A 21,225-nucleotide genomic window follows, 5' to 3' on the forward strand; every position below is an offset into this window, starting at 1 on the left:
TAAAAAACACAACAACATCGAAGAATGTTATGTTTGTCTAATGCAAGCCGCGCTAGTATCTTATTTAATGACGAATACCCTTGAGATGCGATGTTAAACCAGACACAGATATTGATTGAGACCCGTTTTGCATTAAACGAATCGATTATTGAAATTATGAGGCTTGTATAATAAAACATTAATTAATTAGTAATTAATAAATAATATATATTATAATAAAAATCGCGCAAAATTTGAATAAATACAGTATTGTCATTCTTCGAAAGCAGTGCATACCAATTGCTTTTAGTGCACAGAGTAGGTTTAATGCTAATCGTTTATCAATATTAGCAAATCATAATGTTGACTAAGTTTCTATAAGTTGTTCTTGGCCATTACTCACGCGAAAAAAGTCCCAAGTAGATCCGTGAGACAACGTGCCATATTGTACTTCCGTCTGCGATGCCAGATCTTCCGGCGAATTGATCGGCGCTACCATTCTTTCCACAGTTAGAAACGCAGCCAAGTTTGCGGTGTACGAAGAGATCAGTATCAGAGTGAAGAACCACCAGACGCTGCCCACTATTCGTCCTGATATTGATCTGTCCCAATGTAGTAATTACAGACGTCATTGACGAAATTCATAAGACGAAAGCAGACAATGAATTGTATTACTTAAAAGTACTCAAAACTCATTTGAAGGTATTAAGTTTGCATGTATTAATAGAACACGGTCCAATGTGTACAGTGGATCCAAAAAGTATTTCAGCACTAAATATTCTGGAAAAATTGTCTATATTTAAATTGCGATTGTTTAGTAAAAAATTTGGACTCGTTTCGAAGCTAGAAGCCTTTAGTTTTAAAATCCGTGGTTCATTTTACACTAACAAGGAGAGGTCACAGTGGTTGGGCAGTCGATTTTAATTAAACATTTTCTGGTGAATCTATGTACAGCAAAAATAAGCAAGCCCATGTCCGACCGTTTTTGACAATACTCATTATTTATAAAGATAGTTAACATTTAATTTCATGACATCCAAAAACTATCTTGATATACTAGCGAAGGTGATAGAGTATTGAACTCGTAACCCGAGGTTACGTGTTCAAATCTCTCTTACAATTAATTATTTTTTTTAATCTTATGGGTTTTTTCATGTTTTTCTATTTTTTATATTTTTTACTTCCACTAGCAAGTATACTACAATCAACGCTCAGATGAGAGCCATTAATTCCAGCGAAATTTGAATATTAAGTGCAATTCTCCAAGCACACAAAATTTTAACCTCCCCCCCCCCCCTCCGCTCATCCGTTTAAGTCCGTTTTTCATTACAGCAAACCTTTCGGCTGGAACAAGGTTAAATTGTTACAACTCGTCTCATCCTTTGTCTCTTTTACTAATGTTGATTTTGTTCCATCCTTCTGTCGGAGAAGCTTGTCGACGAAACTTTCAGTCCTGTCAGTAAGGAACCGTAGAACGGGATAGTCCAACAAGCAAAATAGCGACGGGGAGAAACGGTGGACGTTGGGGACAGGAGGTTCTACGAAATTTACAATTCATATCGCCGGCACCTCGAATATTTAAACCATTAATCAAGGAGGCTACCGCGATGGGGTGGCATGGCAGATACGGCGAAATGTAAATTAATCGAGACCCAGTTCCGAGCCGTTCAAGACCGCGAAACGCCCGCGAAAATACAAATACAGTGTTTATTCGATATATTTTCAAAACACGGGTCCAGCCAGGGACATATATCGGATTCTTTGATCCATGCCGAACATAGAAAAGGACAGCGAAGCTCTAGAGGCCTCAGTTCATGGCTCCTCACGAGGTATACTCCGTGGCAGTGGGGATAGTTCTGGGACTTTTATCGGCTAAGCATTTGGGACACATATATAGAGTAAACGCTGTATCTTGTTGCACTTTTCGAGAAATGTGTTTGTAGTCGAGTTACTCAACTGATATTATACTGCAAAGATTCTAAATGCAACCAATCGTAGATTTTTCTTTAACCATGAAGTGTCTAACGAGTTCTTTGCGTCTTATATTTTCTGTCGTATGGCGTAAGTATCGATGCATGAAATTACTTAAAATGCTTTAAAATGTTATTTATAAAACCAAAGTGGTATAAAGGGAAACGACGTATTTGTTGAGATCAGTTAATATTCACCATTTTATTGGGTATTATTCGCTGTGATATTCATTAATTTGTGTCATATCTTGGCATACACTGCTATCGCAAGATTTCTACAGATAGTTTCAATAATGTTATAGACCCATTTTATGCACTCAACAAAGTGAACTATTTATATTAAATCCTATGTAACTGGAAACTTGTCACGACGTGTAAATATTAACATTTCCCGTGCAGATTTACAACCGAGAAGGGAAAACACGACGTGTGTCCTACCATTTTGTCCTACTTGAGGAACGCAATATCTATCTGCATAACATTTCTTAGAAACGGTTACCACGTATAATCTTCCGTCCAGACAATTACAGGCGCGTGTATAATATAATTGCAGTGAATTTCTTAATTCGTAAAGTGGATAAAAAAGATTGTAAAAAAGGAAAGCTAGAGACCTCTACATCTTTGACTGATTTATAAAAATGTACATTTTCTTCCGATATCATATGGAAAAACGCGAAAAGACGGGGAGTGATCTATCCTTGTGTTCCTGAGTGTATTACAGCGACGCGATGGGATCGCTTGTCGAGCTTCTCATAAAACATTCGTCCATATTTCATCGGACACCTGAATCCCGGCGTGCAAAATTGTCCGGATGCGAGAAACGTGACTCACCGGCGCGGCGCGGCGGCGCGGAGGGTTTCTTTCGACGAATGCGAAACGGTCGGAGAAAAAGGGAGCGTAGAGAAACCGCGCGACGCCCGGCATTGACGTTTATGCAAAGGAGGCCTGAGAACTCGCATTAAGACCAGCATGGAACGGGTATTGTTCCGTGATCCTAGTTGCTGATCGATACCCGATTCGTGGGAAGACCGATATAAAAGCGGAGGAATGACATGGAAAAAAGGACCGCGGAGGGCAGGAAACGTAAGGGCCTTCGCAGTGGCGCATGTCGCTAATGGAATTTTCGCCGTGGCTCGAACGACACGCTCATTCAAATGAGCCGCCCTCGAATAGCCGGCGGCCTAATCGCGTCGCCGATTACGTAGACCGCTTTAAATTACATCCAGCACGAGACTACGAAACGTAATCCGATTATATTGTGATAATTCCAGCCCCGCGGTTATAATCGCCGTTTACCGGCCACGCGGTTGTAATTTGCCCGAAGGAATTTGCAACAGTAATTATTGTGTAACTTAACCCCTTCTGACGAACCGTGCCTCGTAAATCACACTCTTAAAGGTTATCATTGTTCCACTATCTAACGGGTGGCGATGACGATCATGCGTCGAAGGACACCGCGAGCAAGCTCAGGATGGATTTTACTTCCCCTCGTTCGGATATCTTTCAAACTGGCAGAAACGCTAAATCTTTGGGATCGCTTCCAATCAATAGAGTGTCGCTGATTTTACTAGGTTGTACATTTTTTAATAGTCTAGCGCTATGTAACTCGACTTTTAACCCTTCAGGAACGCCGTCTGTACACCGTATTGACTCTGGTGAATGTTTTAAAATTGACTACACATGTTCAGATTGTTAGATACGATCCGTACAGAGGGATTTATATTTGAATCCTTCCTATTATACAAATCCTATTTATATAGAAGGATGTTATACAATAATTGGTGTAACCAAAATTTTGTAATCTCCTTTTTGACATATTGCGCCAATTATTAAAGTGTTCGACAACATATATTTAGGTTAAACTTTACCTCAGGAAACCAGAAATTTTTAATTTTTTTTATGTAATCTTGTAGAATTTCAATCCAAGTTTCAATCCCAGGAGATCACCAGTTCAAAAGGTATGCGTGTATAAAGATGTGCGATTTTCAGCGTTTTTAAAGATAAGGGCGCCGCCATGTTAGTGTGTAGTGACCGTCGCTCGTCGCTTAACTAGCGGAGCCGCTAGATAGCACCACAAGTATGCGGTAATGCCGATAACGTAGAGCATAGATCTTTGAAAGGAAATATCTTTACCGCAAACACGAATAAAAAAAGGTTGTAAATATAACTTGCAATTCTTAATCGCTTGCGTGGCTGGGGGGCAGCTCGTGCCGCCATCTAGCGGCCCCGCTCGTTAAGCGACGCGCGACGGTCGCTACATACCAACATGGCGGCGCCCTTACTTGTCAAAAATGCTGAAAATAGTACATATTTACACACGCATAACTTTTGAACTAGTGATCTCCAAGAATGGAAACTTGGATTTTCGGCATCTTCTGGTCACAATCTACTGAATTACATAAAAAAGTTAAACATTTCTGGTTTCCTAAGGTAAAGTTAAGCCTTCATTTACATTTAGATTTTGTATTTCGTAAAGAATGTAGCATCAAACTGGCAGTAAGACACATTGTTATTTTAAAATCATAACGTAAGCGTAAAATTCATGGGTTCTATAATTTTCCACTGTTAAACTTTCTTCAATCGTTTAAGATACGTAACGTTAAATAATATATTATACGTAAAGTTTCACGAAATTAAACACAGAGCTAAACTATTTTAAATGTAGCCACAGATTGCAAATTATTGCAAAACACCATAACGTCCCATAGCCTAATAAAGAAAACAATGAAAAGAAAGATTGATAATGTTTAGAACGATAAGTGATCTACCCCTCTCCCCCCTTAAATTACCCCATAATAATTTGATTAAACTTCCAAAATCAGGCAAGATAACATAAATAATCTATTAATCAATAGAAATGATCGAGTTGTCACCTACAAATTCGGTATACAAATATTACACAGTTCAAAGCTATTGTTACATGAACTTTTAAATTTTCCACGAATGTTCGCATAAACATACCAGTGACACGGCAGTCGCTGATACCATAAAAATTTAATAAATCTCTTTTAACAGTCAGAAGGGAGTCTCCAATCCTTCCCATCTGTTTTAGCGCTAAATGGAAATTGTTATACACTGTTCGCCGCAATTAGAAACGACTGGTCTATAAGTAAAGAGTCGTGGCATCATTTGGAAAGACGCTTATTACTTTCGGTGCGTTCTACCGCTTCTTGAATCGAACCCCATCGTTAATTATACACAGAGGGAGCCTTTTCAGAACGGAGGGGCGCGATCTACCGACGTCGAAGAACTACGAAACGTTTACACAGGAGACTTTAAACGTCGACAGCGAACCTCTTGAATCTTACCCAATTCATACTATTAGCAGGCTATACGGTTGACCTGCCCCAAGGCAAAGGGAGCCATTCACTCCGAAGCCTTTATGTACTTTACTCCCTTCGCCTCTACCGCGGAAACGAAAACGACAGCGAGAGGGGGCGACAAAACAAGTGGACGGCTATAATTAGCCGGAAAGATGGTTAAATACACAACACTTTTGTCACGTACATATACGGACTACCCGAGGCACGATACGACACTTAACGCTTCGCTGATGATCGTTATCACGTACAGATGATTTCAACGTTTCTATTTCGACTTTCGAAGTGTGCTAAATTAACGGTTCTCTAACGGTGCGGTGGTGGTGTACAGAATTGTGTCAAAATGGCAGACTGAGTTTGTTTCTAATTCGAAAAAAAAATAATGAAGTCTAGAACAACTGAATCAGTCAAAATGAAGAATTTCATATTGTTTATTTTGTAATTGTTGAGATTGTAAAGATGTTTTTGTGGACAATTACTGTGTATAATTTATTTATTCAGACGTACTTTATAAAAATAATTATGCAACGTCTTGTTCTTTTTTAACGGTAATATCAATCAGTCACTTTTAGTGCTTCGTTGTTCCAGTTATTCTAGTTATTTGTCGCAAATGTTCAAATACCAGGACAAATGGATTTATTATTCTGTTGAAAAAATTCGTGAAATGTGTCTTCAGTGTTCACAATGAACTAGTGAAGATAAAAATTGGCAGAGTTTTCTCTAATTATATAATTCTTACTCTTATTATTTTCTACAATTTTTGTACCTACAAAATGGTTTATTTTTAAATGAATTCCACGTTTCCAATTCATAAGTAAACGATCTAGAAATACAAATATTTGTTACCGTCACTGCGTCAACCATAAAAATTGTGAGTAAATAATTTTTTATCTTTCAACTCTTGTACATCAAAAATAGAAACATTCCGATTAAAAATTTAGTACTCCAAAGATTTTACATTTTATATCAACTAATTTCCATTTACTAATAACTATAAATATAACCGCGACAATACATTTTTGTGGTCATTAACATTCTACTGTAGTTTCATAAAAGTTCCGTGTCCAAAATAATTCAGTACGTCGTAAACGATAAAGAAAATGTGTCGCGGAATAAAAGCCTTGATAATTCAGTTTCAGATTCTATCTGGACAATTAACTTCTACAGCAGTCCTCGTTGAGATAGGTAGATGCGGTTATCAAGTACCGCGGTCAAACACACGAAAATGAATCATTACCTGGGTGATATGTCGCAACCTTGCTGCATGAAAGCGGCCAATGCGAACCACAGGCTGTTGATGATACTGAAATCGTTCGCCATGCTGGAAGTTGGTATGTGTGGCGATCCTTGTGATCCATGGGGATGCTGTAACGTGGGATCGTTTCTCGTTGACATTGAGGAATCGCCGCCAGTACTGAGTGTCAACACCCTCCACTCGTATGGAGAAAACCTGTACAACAGACAATAATAAATAGACAATTTATTTTATGACAATAAATGGGCAACAAATAGAAATTTATTTTATCATTGAATTTAATTGCTAGATTCTCGACCTAAATAGAAATTTATTTCTTATATTAATAACATTAATATTCGGAAAATAATACATCGATATTCATACATTCTTTTAATCTTTTTATGTTTTAAATGTTAAACTTCACCTTAGCAACCCAGAAATTTTTAATTTTTTACTATATAATCCTGTTCATCTCGACAAGGAAATACCTCAAATCGGGGTTTAAAGGCGAGGAATTCACTGGTTAAAAAGTTATCCGTGTTTAAATTTGAGCGATTACACCTTGTTCTGGGCTGTTATCGAACAGTAATTAAAATATAGAGGATCATACACGAGATCTGTACTCTATTGTTACAAATGCACAAAACCCGTAGGCTAGTACTAATGATTGTATTCCAGTAAAACACGAGTATCATATCTCTTTCTGAAAAAGAGTCATCAACTTCTTAGCACCTTAGTTTTTCCACAATGTCATATATTATGTGCACAAATTAATTCATAGACTCTGCTTTGCAAGTTTGTTGATTATTCGCAAATAATCAAGATAGATTCTAATATTCAAACTAATCTCTATCACTTTTCGTGCATTTACTCCATCTTATCAATAGTTAATAAATCTTTAGCTTGGTGGATAAAAAGTTTGAATTTAAAATGAAGCTACAAGCGATTAAGTTTGAGAGCCATGAATTCATTTGTACACGTACCAGTGGAATTATGGATTCGATTAAAAATGAACTGTTAAAACGAGTTTTATTTTTATACAGATATATTTTTTTAATAACGGAGACCCAATTATTAACCTCATCATTAGCCTTTTATTGTGATCTACACATAACTTATATTTATTATTAATACATTTATCAACAGTGACAACTATTACATTTACATTATAACATATTATGAAAGTTTTACTGATTGTATATAATATGTTGAAAACATTTGCATGATTTTATCTTTGTGGCGAAATCATTTATGACATTCTAAGAATTAGATATTTGAATGAACTTATAGGACATAGAAAAATTCCACAATGAATTTTTAAGCACAATTAAAAAGATTTGTTCGTCTTCTTCTATATTTTTTTATTTTATTTTCCGAATCTTGTCTCATGATTGAAGAGAAACTAACGACGTTCCGAAATTCAAACGTGAGGAAATACTAAAATGTATAATTTGGCCAGAATATTGCAAATCAGGTCAAAGCTTCATACAACGTCTTCAGAAGCTCGTTAATCAAAGTTATTTCGTTTCTAAAGTTCTGAACACGACAATATCCATTTCATCATATCGTTTCTAATCATCGTAAAAATGAAGATCGAGTTTTCGACCTTCAAGCAGCGAAAACTTGGTCGCCGATTCATCATAAAGTTCGCAGAAACACGTGGCGACTATGCGTTCCACGATAATCGCTGTAAACATCGAATCAACGATCACGTGACACTGTTCTTGCCCTTATTGTCGCTATCAAGATCACAGTTAATCCCCTGATCGCTGTGAAACCGTATTCGAGGAAATCACGCGAGATAGGGAACAGTAAATAGCCTAAACGAGTTCAAGTAAAAAAAAAAAAAAACGACGATGATTTATCGCGCGAAGTTGATACAATACGAGCGACAAATGAACGCGTGAGTATCGTGAGCAGACACGTAATGGTGGGTACTTCGCCAAGAAGCAAACAGAGCTGGTTGTTGTGTAATTATCGCGGAATAGAGGGCGGGTGAGGGTGGAACGGTAAGTGAATGGAGGGTGAACACACTAATGATCAGCGCAGATTGAAATACCGAGGCAACAATTTGCTAATTCGTGTCGAGAACTTCGTTTCCCTACATTCGTGACTAGACTGCGGATTTGATGCGTTAATAACAAAACTGAGCGAGTGAAATTTCAAACAGTACAAAAATTTTAAAAATTATCGAATATCGATAAATTAGTTTTAACTCCTACAAAAATTATTGTCGCGTCGATCACATATGGGTGACACTATTTGTTGAACGTGATTAGAATTTTCAAGATGCAAAAGAGTTAAACATAGGATATAAATAAATAAATGAATAAGGTGCAGTGGGGTAAATCCGTACACGGGGCAAATCAATTATTCGAATATACGTTGCATTGTACCCACTGTAAGGTAGAAATCAAAGGATCAAAAAAAAAACAACATGAATGTGAGATGTCTTGACGATGATAGAATAAAAATTTGAATTTTTATTTTTATGTTATTTTATTACTAATAATAATTCCGCTTTTGCCCCATAATATAAGGAAATAAGATTCAATAATTTTTAAACAGGTAGGTGCAGTTTTGCCCCAGTTCCGGGGAAGTCCGCCCTAGCAGCACTGTTTTTAATTTATTAAGAAAATCATAAGTTTCAGAAGATATTTTTAATCCAAATTAATGCAACTTAAAGAATAAACCATGCGCTAAATAAAAACACTCAGATTATTAGGTTTTAATGGAATAGATAGAAAGTACATCAATTTAAAGTAAACTTTACAATTTCTGACTCGGTTTTACCTCACTCCACCTTAAATAAATAATCATTTATTTTTACGTTTCAGTTTGAAAATTTTTCTTACTGCACACAGCAATATTTTTAAACGGAGAATTTACATTGATTACTATTAAAAGATATGATTTTTCATCGCAAAAGACTGCTCTTTAATTTAAGAAAAAGGCGAAATGACAATATTAAATGTGATCAATAGAGCACCTCCAAGAAATGAAGCAGATCTTCCAGATTAGAAATGCTATCTTAAACATATTAAACTTTATATGCTCATTTCATTTTTGAGAATGGACACTTAGGAAGTAATGCAAAGTCAGTAGATGTCAATAGAGTGTAGTAAGTTGATTTTTTGGCAAAATGTCACTCGTAATAATTTTGCGATTCACTGTGCGGCGGATATCAAGTTCGGCATCCCTGGTCTAGAACGTAATTAAATAGCATTATTATACTGGATGTTCTAACAATCGTGTTTCACTCGAGAATCAATTAAACTTTAGGATTTCGTTTTCAAGAATATCAATTCCAAGTATCTCCTTTGCACGTTTTCGTCATCGTGATCGCAGTAAGTAGAATAGGAAAACATTAAGCAGACACGTTAGCGGAATTTTATTTCATTACCTCGAAAAAGAACCATTCTTTCATCTTCGATTTACTTTTACTTTAGAAATCACTTGTTCCCTAAATATTTCGTTTGGCTTAACTGTACCCCCGGAAACCAAAAATTTCAAACTTTTTTGTGTAATCATGGAGATTTTAGCTAGAAAATGCCGAAAATCCGAGTTTCGATCCTAGGAAATCACTAGCTGAAAAGATTTAAATTTAAAAATGTTAAAAATTTTTGGTTTCCGGAGGTGAAGTTTAACCACTATTTAGATGCAATATATTACGTTTGGTTGTTCCTTTAAAACATTGTTAGAACAAAAAATCTACCGAAAAGGTACATTCTGTTAAAACTCTTTCGGTATGATTAGACTGCAGATTTTATGCATTCATGACAAAATTGAGTAGGCGACGTTTTAAATAATATGGGAACTAAAAGAATTTAAGAATGTTAATATATTACTTTGAATCGATTAGAATCATTAGGACTTCCAGTATGATTTTTATTTCTTGTAGTTGATACTGAAACTTTTTATTTTACGTAAGGTTCCATTTAAGATGACACAGTGATTTCTTCTTGTTTAACACTTTGACTGCCAAACTAGAAACCTCAAAAATTCCATAAAATCAAAGTAAGTTATTTAATGAAATAAAAATTGAAAAAAATTAAATGTACGATATTGAGTAGTCCTCCAACTTTCTTGCATTTTACAGATCCTAATTAAATTTCGTACAATGAATATATTAACGTAAAAATTCATTTTAAAACCTGGACAAATAATTCCGTCACCCACATATGGGTGATGTGGCAGTCAACGTGTTAAACGTTCATTTTCGCCACAGTATTTAACACCTGCTCGAAAAGAATATTAATTTTGGCTAAAACATACGCAATAAGTTTATTTCATTTTGATATTGTCGATTGTCGCCACACGTTTTTTTATATATCGACTGAAACAAGTCGATTGGTTATCGAGCGAACTGGCTTTATGAAAATAGCTTACCTGGATACGGTAAATAGAACGATGGATACTCCGATATACGAGAAGATTACGCACACCCAGATTTCCTTGCTTAACGGATTCAAGAAGCTGAACACACCAGGCTTCTGTTTCATTGGTTTTTTAATCATAATGCTGATACCCAAAGACATAAAAGGTTTGCTGAAGTCGATCACTCGTTCACGTTCCGATGTAATTGTCATCGGAGCTATGGCGATGTCTGCTTCCTGCAAAAACATCAGAACCGTTACTAGATTATCCATTATAAAAGCCGTTTCGCTTTTTGAAATTGTCGCAGTGTACATGCAGTCATGGAACCCTACTCTAACATTCTTAAAATACGTAGCAGTCGTATTATTTACTTTCTCATATTAAAATTATTTTTCAATTCGATTCCCATAGTTTACCAATTTAAGAAATATTCGTTCGATTTCTAGTAGTTTTTAAAATAATTAGCAAAATTTAATTTTTTCGAGGGTTGCCCGACAGATGTAGTTCAAAGTACTCCGAACGAGGAAAAAGAGCTTGCAAGCTCGAGGCATCTGGTGGACAGCAATCGAACCTTAATGGGGAGGATAAAACAGCTCGTCGAGCTTCTGTTCTAGTCGGAACCCAACGATCAATAGCTGAATCTTTCGCAGTTCTACGGAATCGCTCGGGCCGGGCCCGTGCGTTGACTTCCGGTGAGTTACACATTCAGGAAAAGGACATCGGACCGATGGGATCACTCCGAAGAATTGTTTAAACATACTTTGCGGATCAGTTCGCCGACCATCCCGTCCCAGCCACCTGGAACTTCTGTATTTTCCATGCCATACTTGCCATCCTTAACGATTCGCAGCTCGTCTGAAAAATTAACAAGACAGTCATTTATTTCTCAGCGATCGGCTGGCCGGTTGTTGTTCCTTAATTACTACCTTATTAATGTAATCGTTAATTCTCAATTTGGTAGAATAGTCTTATCGTGCTCCTGAATTATTAAGGGCGGGGACGGACCTAACCCTGACTAAATTGCGAACCTGCGCGCGTTTACACTTTGCTTTGGCTTGATATACGAGGATCAATCAAAAAGTTAGTTATCACTCGTATGAAAAATAGACACGGTGTCATAGAGGTGTAATACATTGTTTCTATCAAGTTTCATCGAGACATCATTAATACACAAAAAGATCCAAACGAGTGAAACTAACTTTTTGACTGACTTCTATATAAATATTATTCTATGTGTTTCAAACGCCATTTTACTCTGAAAATAAATTTTGTATGCGTTTTATATTATCTGAAAGTTGTGCTCTTCCTCTTTTAAACGCGTCTTGAATATCATAATCTAGTTAAAAGTTTCTTTCATTTAACGATCAAAATTATGCAACGTCAAATTGAAGAAACTGAATGTTTTCGACATATTGTTTTGTTTGAGCTTAACATTCATCTACAGATACAACCGTTTACCCATGAAACGATAAAACCATCTTTCAGCAGTAGTTGCATTGATTTTTAACGTTACCTTAACCCTTCGTTTATACTGAAATAGAAATGTACATGTCAGAAATATACACAATTTGTTTCAATCTGATATTTCACAATTCTTGACGTGAAACAAACGGGACTTGTGTTATTTAACTTAATCATTAAATTTAATTTAAAAATCTAATACGTTCGAAAATGGGAAGTTAAGATTTTTAAATAATATAAAACGTACGTATACACGACAAATATTTATTTTCGAAACAAAATTGCGTTCAAAACATAAGAAACAGGACTTTTGTATAAACCCAGCAGATCTTGAAAATGGAACATCTACGCAATAATATTTTTCTTCGTACACAGAAGAAAATTTTTTTTTATCTCGTTTTATTTTAATGTCACAATTAAATATTGAATTTGTATGTATCTATAACAAATACGAATGTGAGAAACGCACAGAATATAAAATATAATTATCGGTTTCCTTTCAATGGCACCATGTCGAACCCATTTACATAGAAAATAAACTTCCATTCAACCTCAGTTTTTGCGAATGGCACCTTGGATTTTTTATGTTATACTAAAATCACCAGTGTCCAGATATAATATTTACAATCTTGTTTCAACTCTTTTGATGATGAAAGCACTAGATGTTTCATAATTGATGATACAACTCGAGGAGTGGCGTTTTGCATGAACAAATAAGCTGTGTGTGTAAAATAAAAGTTTTTCGAACGCACATTGTGTTTCAAAGTAATGAAACTCGAGTTTTACCAGAGTGTACACGATATCGGATAGCATTCGGTTAACATGTCTGTTTTTTACCGACTGTTTCCACGTGCTGTACTCCTGAATGTATATATGCACGAGTGGTAGATAAACATTCAAACTCGATTCTTTTTTTTTTTTAACAAATCATTGTTTACTAAAAGTTCATTTTACTTTCAGGATTTGCTTTTTATGTAAAATTTATTTTAGTAACGGTAACACTTTCTTTCCACTTTTGCACTTTCAGTAAAGTCTTGATCCAAACCGAACGGAGCTATACGATCTTAGTCAGTTCACCTATCCCACTGGGGGATATAACTCCCGATGGGCCAAGAAATTCGAGCTGCCTTGGTCGCCGAGTAGTGTAAAGCATAAACATGCTGCTTAATCCGATACTGGGTCGGGTATATCGGTGTGAACACCAGCAACCCAATTATAAAACTTTTTGTTCATTATTTTTTATAGGACTTTCACCAACTTATTCGTGTCATTTTTCTGATCAAAATGACACTAAACACGATATACTTTGAACTGTATTTGATAGTTTAATTGACGATGTGCATGCGTTCGGCGCGGTCGACGCGGTCACTAGAAGATAGTAGTCCTACACGATCTATGTCACAGCACGGACCCGAGGATTGGGCTTAGTTAGATCAAAACTTTACTGTATAAGTTTCTCTTTCATTCAAATAATTTGATCTACGTAAAAATACCTACATGAAAAATACTTCGGCTACCTTGATTGTTTATATATTTTTTACAGAAACTTTGAAGTACAAAAATTGTTTTAATAATACCAAGAAATTAATGGATTAAGTGTATGTACTGGAAGGATTAAAGGGAATACAGTATTTACTCTACATATGTCCAAAACACGGGTCTAGTCAAGGACATATATCGGTCAGGAGAAACTATTCTTTGATCCACGCCGAACGTAGAAAGGGACAGGGAAGCTCCTAGAGGCCTCGGTTCATGGCCCCTCGGGGGGTATACTCCACGGCAGAGGGGATATTTCTGGAACTTTTATCGGCTAGGGATTTAGGACATGTATAGAATAAAAACTATATTACTTAAAACACTTACACGTTATTCCGAGCTTCTTCGCGATCAAATCAGCCAGATCTTTGCAGTAGCCCTCGTAACTGTCGTTGCCAACTAGTACTTCGCCTGTTTCTGATTTCTTTTTCATGATATACGGTTCTTCCTGTATTAGAGAAATAGGACGCTCATTAATACCCGTTTAGTAGCAATTAACTGTAGCAGTGCAGTGCGGAGAGATGTCTTACCACGATCGTAGTGACAATGTAAGTCTTGTTTTTCTCAATTTCCGTGTGTGGTCGAAGACGGATGTATTTCGCTGCGATCGCTTGAAACCCGGCTTCGTCAGTCCATTCTGCAACCTATAAGATACAATATGGCGCATTACTAATTGAGACAGTCTCGTAACTTGATTCAAATTTTTAAATCATAAATATTAGAGGAAATATATCTAATTGTAAATTCAAATAAAAATATACAGTGTGTTAACCAACATAATTGTGCATTCATTCATGCATAAGAGCATGACCTCGAAATGGCCTTGCAGTCTAAAATTTTTTAATTACGAACACGTTGCCTACTTACAATCTCAAATTGGCTTCTGTTGTGACTGAACTTCAGAGTCACGTTGAAGGTAAGTTCTACAATGATTACCAAAATTCTGGACTTTCTTATTCTTATTTCAAGGCCATGCTCTTATACACGGATGAACGCATAATAATGTTGACAATATCATACAATGAGACAAATTATGTGCACATAAGTGAAAAACAATGTTCATTAATATTTGACATGTCATTTCATTATTCATGATATTCCGAAGTAAATAAAACCATGTTTATCTAGCTACTGGTGAAACGTTGTATTATTATTCGTGATCGTTTGTGGTTATGAATACTACGATAATGTACGTATATTATATTATATGTTTTCAGTATAAACTAATTCACAGAATGGGTTACTTGACCAAATAAAAAAATATTTACTTTGACCATAGCACTGTTGACCGTCATCTCAACCACGTGAAGGGTGTAATTGTGACGGCGACCATCATCGTTGAAGCGGATTTCTCCTGTCAATCCTTCGGCTTCGACCTGTTAGTAAAAATACAAACCAGTATTAGTTTGAAATAAATCATCAATCACTCCATTCTTTTATGCATTTAGAACAAAAGTGAGTAGTCGAAACAGAAAACAGTAAAAAAATAATGTTTAAAACACTGTTACATTATTTTTGCAGTCCAGTATATCCATTAAAGAAGAAAATAAAATTGTTATTTTACTTCTGTTCGTTACAATAAAGTTGGAAAATGTTTTTTTCGCATCAACTTCTGCAGTGTATTCATCGAAATCCCAACCCAGTAAATTTTTATGAATTTTGTAGGAAATAGGATGTACATTTTGTTATCATTTAACCATTGTATTTAATTTTGGACAATGATAAATAAAATAACATGTATCCTACAATAATGCTGCCTCTCCAATTGATAAATAGTACGTTGATACTTCGTCATCCCTATCAATGACAGAACATATTGTTTTTTCAAATTGAGGAGCAATAATATACCCAAATAAACCATGATTCTCGGCACTTGTAACATAACAGAGTTTCAGAGAAATTATTTGCACGGTGAAAATAAAAGAATCATAGTTCCAGTATATTTAGAATTCTCGAAACTCGTTTCTAATTACAACGTTTACTCGATATGTGTCCAAAACACGGGTCTAGTCGGGGACATATATCGGCTAGGAGATATTACTCTTTGATCCAAGCTGAACGTAGAAAAGGACAGCGACACTCTAGAGGTCTCAGTTCATGGTCCACGGGGTATATTTACCTCGCGGCAGTGGGGATAGTTCTAGGACTTTTATCGGCTAAGAATTTGGGACATATACAAAGTAAACACTGTAATTAGAAGAAACTTCAGTCCATTTAGAAAATAATTTTCCTACAAACTCATTCTCTTTTATCTCAACTTAATTTGACTGCCGGAGAAAGAGTTCTTTCCAAGCCGCTAACAATTTTCATGACATCGACAGGTTCTCACGTTTGATTCGGTCGAGGCAACAAACTGTCAAAGAGTTCGTGGGGTTTGGAGGACTTCCGGTGTAACTCTGCTATACATATGTATATAGAGGGGCGAACGAAGGGGAACGATCAGACGTAGACGCAGGAATTCCGTTAGAGTCGGAATAACCGCCAATTACTGTCAGGAGCAGAGAGTCGTTGGGAAGAGTCTCTGGCAATTTCGGTTGCCACGGGTATTCGAAACATATTGAGTATTTCAACGTTTCTGTCCGCGTTCAAGAATTTCAGGATGAATTACCGGCCCCCCTGCGCAACTTTGTCACTATGGTTGACCTGATGATGTCCCGGTCAGAGGACCGAATATTCATTTCGGTAGCGATAAAAATCGTTGAACCAGCAGAAACGTGATAATAATAAATGCTACTTAACAGTTTGCAACCCACGTTAAATGTATTTCAATGGGGTAACTTGTTCAGACAACACAATTCTTTTTGTTATGCTGTGCTGATACATTGACGAAGTCAAATTTTACTATGTTTGTTTTGGAACCGATATTTCATATCGTGAATTTAATGAAACAATTTTGCAATTTGGAAAAATGTCACCGAAAGGACAACCTTACAGAAGACAAATTAGAAAATTTCATCAAGTTCTTAAAGGAAATCGAACTACTGATAGTAACAGCGTAACAGACCACATAGTTGCTGAAAACCTAGAAGTTGATGTCGCTTTAAAAACCTAAGAAAAAATTGGTGGTACTAAACGTGTTAATTGTCTTGCGTTAGATCGATTAAACTTTCATGTTAAACTTTCAACCCACGATAGCCACAGTTCGTCCTAAGCGTTGAACCACGTAACAGCCATGTCGCTGACGTTTGCAATTTCAAAATTTCAATTCTTCTCAAAAAATTAAAAAAAAAACAAACTTTCTGAATGGCTAAGTTTTAATTTAAAAATTGGTTGTTTTAATGTGAACTCGTCAATTCGCGCAAACGGGTCTAATAATATGATTAGCCATTATAGTATGCTTCTACATATTTGACACGTTTGCATATACCCAGATAACACGCGATGTCTTAAAGACGTCTTTTTTACGTAAATTTTAGGTCTGAAATTTTTACGTGCTAAAAAGACGTCTTTAAGATGTACCGTTGTCTAACAAAAGACGTTCAGGAGACGTTCGGGAGACATTCGTAGGACATTCGGGACGTCTCTGTGCTATCTGGGTAGTTCAATGAATAATGCCAAATGTTTCAAACAATGATAAAGGAATATTCAGTGAATTGTAAATGATGCTCGTGTACTTTTAGCAACTGATTGGATCACTCACCTTTCTCAGCAACCTCGAAATTTTTTCACCATATTCGAACGCCGTCACCCAACCACGGCTATTATTGCAGTCCAGTGCCCTGGTGTCGTTCGTAATCTGACTGCCACCCGGGATTCCAGTTCGTCTAACGTTGCTTTTGTCCTGCTTCCTTTTCAGAAACTTGTTGAACGCCTCAACGAGAACAAAAACGGCGTCGTACATCAGCGCCGCTTGAGCCTAATACGAAAAGGATTGCCGGATGAGTATTCAAATCATGCTAGGGTGATTCATTTTGAAAATGAAATATGTTATAATCCCTGTGAAATTAGGCGGGATTTGAGTCATCATTTTGCCGGTTTAGAATTTGTTTAAAAATTACAGGCCTTCGAAATTTGCAATTTTTGTCCATTTTGGCGAAAATGAGCTTCACTTATAAATTTTTATCTTGGGACCTGTTCGTCCGATTGAGTTAAATTTTTTTTTGTTTTATTCAGAAAGAATTGAGCCATTGTAAAATAATTTTTTCATCTTGGATAATTAACTTTACAATGTCGAAAAATGTAAACAATTTCTTTTTTCGCGTTTTTTTCGATGAGGAGCCAAAGCTATTTAAATTTTCAAAAAAATACGGTCATATTCGAGGTTGAAAAAATTATTTTATAATAGACCAATCCTTCCTGAATAAAACAAAAAAAATTTTGCCCACTCGGGCAAACAGTTCCTGAGATCAAAATTCGTAAGTGAAGTAAGTGATTTTGCAAAAATTGCAAACTTCGAAGGCCTGTAATTTTTAAACAAATTCTAAACCGGAAAAATAATCAATTAAACTCCATCTAAATTCACGTGGACTACATTACATTTCATTTAGAAAAATATCGCCGATGGTAACGTCAAAAAGTGATCGATTTGGCATGGAATAACCCTCTAATGATCGTTGTTTGAGGAAGATTGTAAAACAAATTTTCAACAAAGGTGTACTACGGTACGTAAGGGGTGAAAACAGCCCTCAACGTTGCAGGGTAAACAACCTTTCTTGAGATATTTCATTACACTAATACCTGTAGTATTCCTACGACATCATAAGTCGTGAAAATTGTATGGGTTGATTAAAAAAATGTAATGTAAATATTTCAGATGTAACAGCAGATGTAGGATACTTTTACTTTAAAACAAAAAGATGTTCAAACGATGAAAAGTTGTTTAACATGTTTTACGGGAAGTAGAGAACAATTTAACTTTCGCTTTTGTTTTGTCGCTTGTGTTTTGTTTTGTTTCCCGTTACACATACACACTTTAATCATATCTTACGATCGCATCCTGTTCTACTACGCTGTGAAAATGTAAACATAAACCTATTATCACGGTGTATACATCGTGTTATGTGGGCTCTTTTCTACCGTGTACTGCTGCAATTTTTGCACCGTATTATATGAGACCTTGTTATACGATACTCTACCGTATTATGTTCACTTCCGTACAATCAGAAGGAGCAATGCTGTCCATTTTGTTTCTTCTACCAAGCTTTGTCTTTTAGGAAATTTGTAATTTCAATGTGCTTTACGTCAGGAAACCAGAAATTTTTAACTCTTTTATGTAATTCTGTAGATTTTGGCGAGAAAATGCCGAAAATCCAAGTTTCAATCCTAGGAGATCACTAGTTCAAAAGTTATGGGACCTATCATACGCCGATACCGTGCACCAGTTGATGGATTTTACAGTGGAAGATCCGTCTGTTTCGTCAGCAACTATTGCCGTGAGATGATTGCCGACCTTTTCACCAAGATCCAATTGGATAAGCCGAAATTAGGGGGGATCTTGCCACCTGGAAAATTGGAGTATGGTTCAAGTACAAAATATTGTGTTGGTTTGTGTTAGGCTTTTTGGGGAGTATGGGGGCAGAGCGCTCAGCCACGCAAGCGACTAAGAATTTTGTATTTACCAGTTTTTCTTTATTCGTGTGTGTGGAAAAGATATTTCCTCTCAAAAATCGGTGCTCTACGTTATCGACATGACCGCGTGCTTGTGGTACCATCTAGCAGCTTCGCTCGTTAAGCGACGCGCGACGGTCACTACATGCTAACATGGCGACGCCCTTCCCTGACAAAAACGCTGAAAATTGCACATCTTTACACAAGCATAACTTTTGAACTAGTGATCTCCTGGGGTTGAAATTTGGATTTTTGGCATTTCTCGCCAAACTGTACAGCATTACGTAAAATAAAGTTACACATTTCCAGTTTCTTGCGAATTTCGATCACGGCCAATGTCGATTTGTAAGTTATGCAATTTGGCACGAGTCTGAAATACAAATTTTCAAAGCATCGCCACTGAAATTGTGCGGGGACGAAAAATCATGTTACAACTGGTGAACGAAATTCTAAGACAAAGAAAATCGCGTGTAGAGAACGTACTCTCAGGCTACTGCCATAATGTAAGAAAACAAACAAGATCTTTGTGTGATGGCAACGTCTGTTCGTTCAGCAAATGCATTTTCTAAAAATGGCGAGATAATTAATAAAAGAAGAACTCTGCTGAAAGACAATAATAGACAGTCATAATAAATAGTGATAAATAAATTAGTGCTTCATATTTTTGTCTATATATTTGTCACTTTTTCAACCATTATTTATGGATTTAATAGAATTAAAAATTACCAAACGTTAGCAATTCCCGTAGTTTGTACGAAAAGTTAACGAAGTATTTAAACATCTTTGTGATAGTATCGATACATCCATTGTGCTATCACGATACCAATATCATGCATCAAGATGCTTTGACAAGCATCAATATCAGCGACTAAGTACTTTACCCTTGAATTCGCTTCGATTTTTTCATATAAGTATTTTATTTAGGAATTATAAGGCCATCGCTGATCATAGCGAACAGTCGTTTCGGCGTGCAAAATTGTGCGTTTATTTCGTCGTAACCAATACTGGAAGCACAATGGCGATCGTCCCGCGTCGGTCGGTCATAAAGTGATCGAGCGATCGTCAAAGCATCGATTGATCATGAACTAACGCGAAGCGGAATCAATTACGAGGCGGGACGTGCGGTTTCATTAATCGAATCGAGTTCTCGAGCGTCGACAGCCGTTCCATCGAGCAACAGAGCAGAAGTTGAGGCCCGGAACGGCCGCGTCGCGCAAAAACCGCGTTTGCGAAAGTTCCTGGTATCGGATGCGACTACGAACGCGTCCGTAATCGTTATAACAATTGAAATTATATAGTTCGGAGGAGGCAACGCGAGCCTGGAACGGGAACACAGGCGAAGTTTCCACGTCCGCGTTTCCGCACGAGCACGAGGCGGTTAAGCCGACTTGCACGGAGAAACCGAGAAAACCATTTATCGTTCGCTTGGGGACATACGCAGATTCATGGTTACGGGGATACGACGGGCACGTGGCCAAAGTTCGAAGAACCGCACACGGAAATTGCGCGATCGATCGATCGAGGTAATTGATGCATCGGACATCGCGCAGTTTGGTCTTTTGACTTCGCAGCGGGACTGCTTCCGGATGTCAAATTCGCTGTTAGGAACAGTCGGCGTGTTGTCGCTCGGAGTCTGAACAGAATTCGATTGCCTGGACTATCTTGTAGACACGGGTGCGATCCTGCTTCTCGGATTGTGGGCGTTTCTCGAGATACAGTCCGCGAAATTAGAATAATTCCATGCATAAATTCTTCGTAATTTTCATTCAGTTTTAAAAAACAGACACGATTTAATTAT

The 21,225-nt window shown here is 36.7% G+C and overlaps 1 protein-coding gene across 1 annotated transcript in view; it reads right to left on the reverse strand.

Moving 5' to 3' along the window:
* Positions 1 to 21,225, reverse strand: part of Glurib (Glutamate receptor IB) — a 537,924-nt gene that overhangs the window by 13,082 nt on the left and 503,617 nt on the right. The window contains exons 8-15 of the mRNA XM_076789508.1: positions 17,521 to 17,736; positions 15,149 to 15,256; positions 14,411 to 14,524; positions 14,208 to 14,328; positions 11,644 to 11,738; positions 10,896 to 11,119; positions 6,507 to 6,719; positions 383 to 581 (exon numbers count right to left, since the gene is read on the reverse strand). Coding sequence (XP_076645623.1) covers positions 383 to 581; positions 6,507 to 6,719; positions 10,896 to 11,119; positions 11,644 to 11,738; positions 14,208 to 14,328; positions 14,411 to 14,524; positions 15,149 to 15,256; positions 17,521 to 17,736 — 1,290 coding nt within the window. The remainder of the gene's footprint in view (positions 1 to 382; positions 582 to 6,506; positions 6,720 to 10,895; positions 11,120 to 11,643; positions 11,739 to 14,207; positions 14,329 to 14,410; positions 14,525 to 15,148; positions 15,257 to 17,520; positions 17,737 to 21,225) is intronic.

The sequence above is a fragment of the Halictus rubicundus genome, chromosome 6 (assembly GCF_050948215.1).
Source record: "Halictus rubicundus isolate RS-2024b chromosome 6, iyHalRubi1_principal, whole genome shotgun sequence".
NCBI lineage: Eukaryota > Metazoa > Arthropoda > Insecta > Hymenoptera > Halictidae > Halictus > Halictus rubicundus.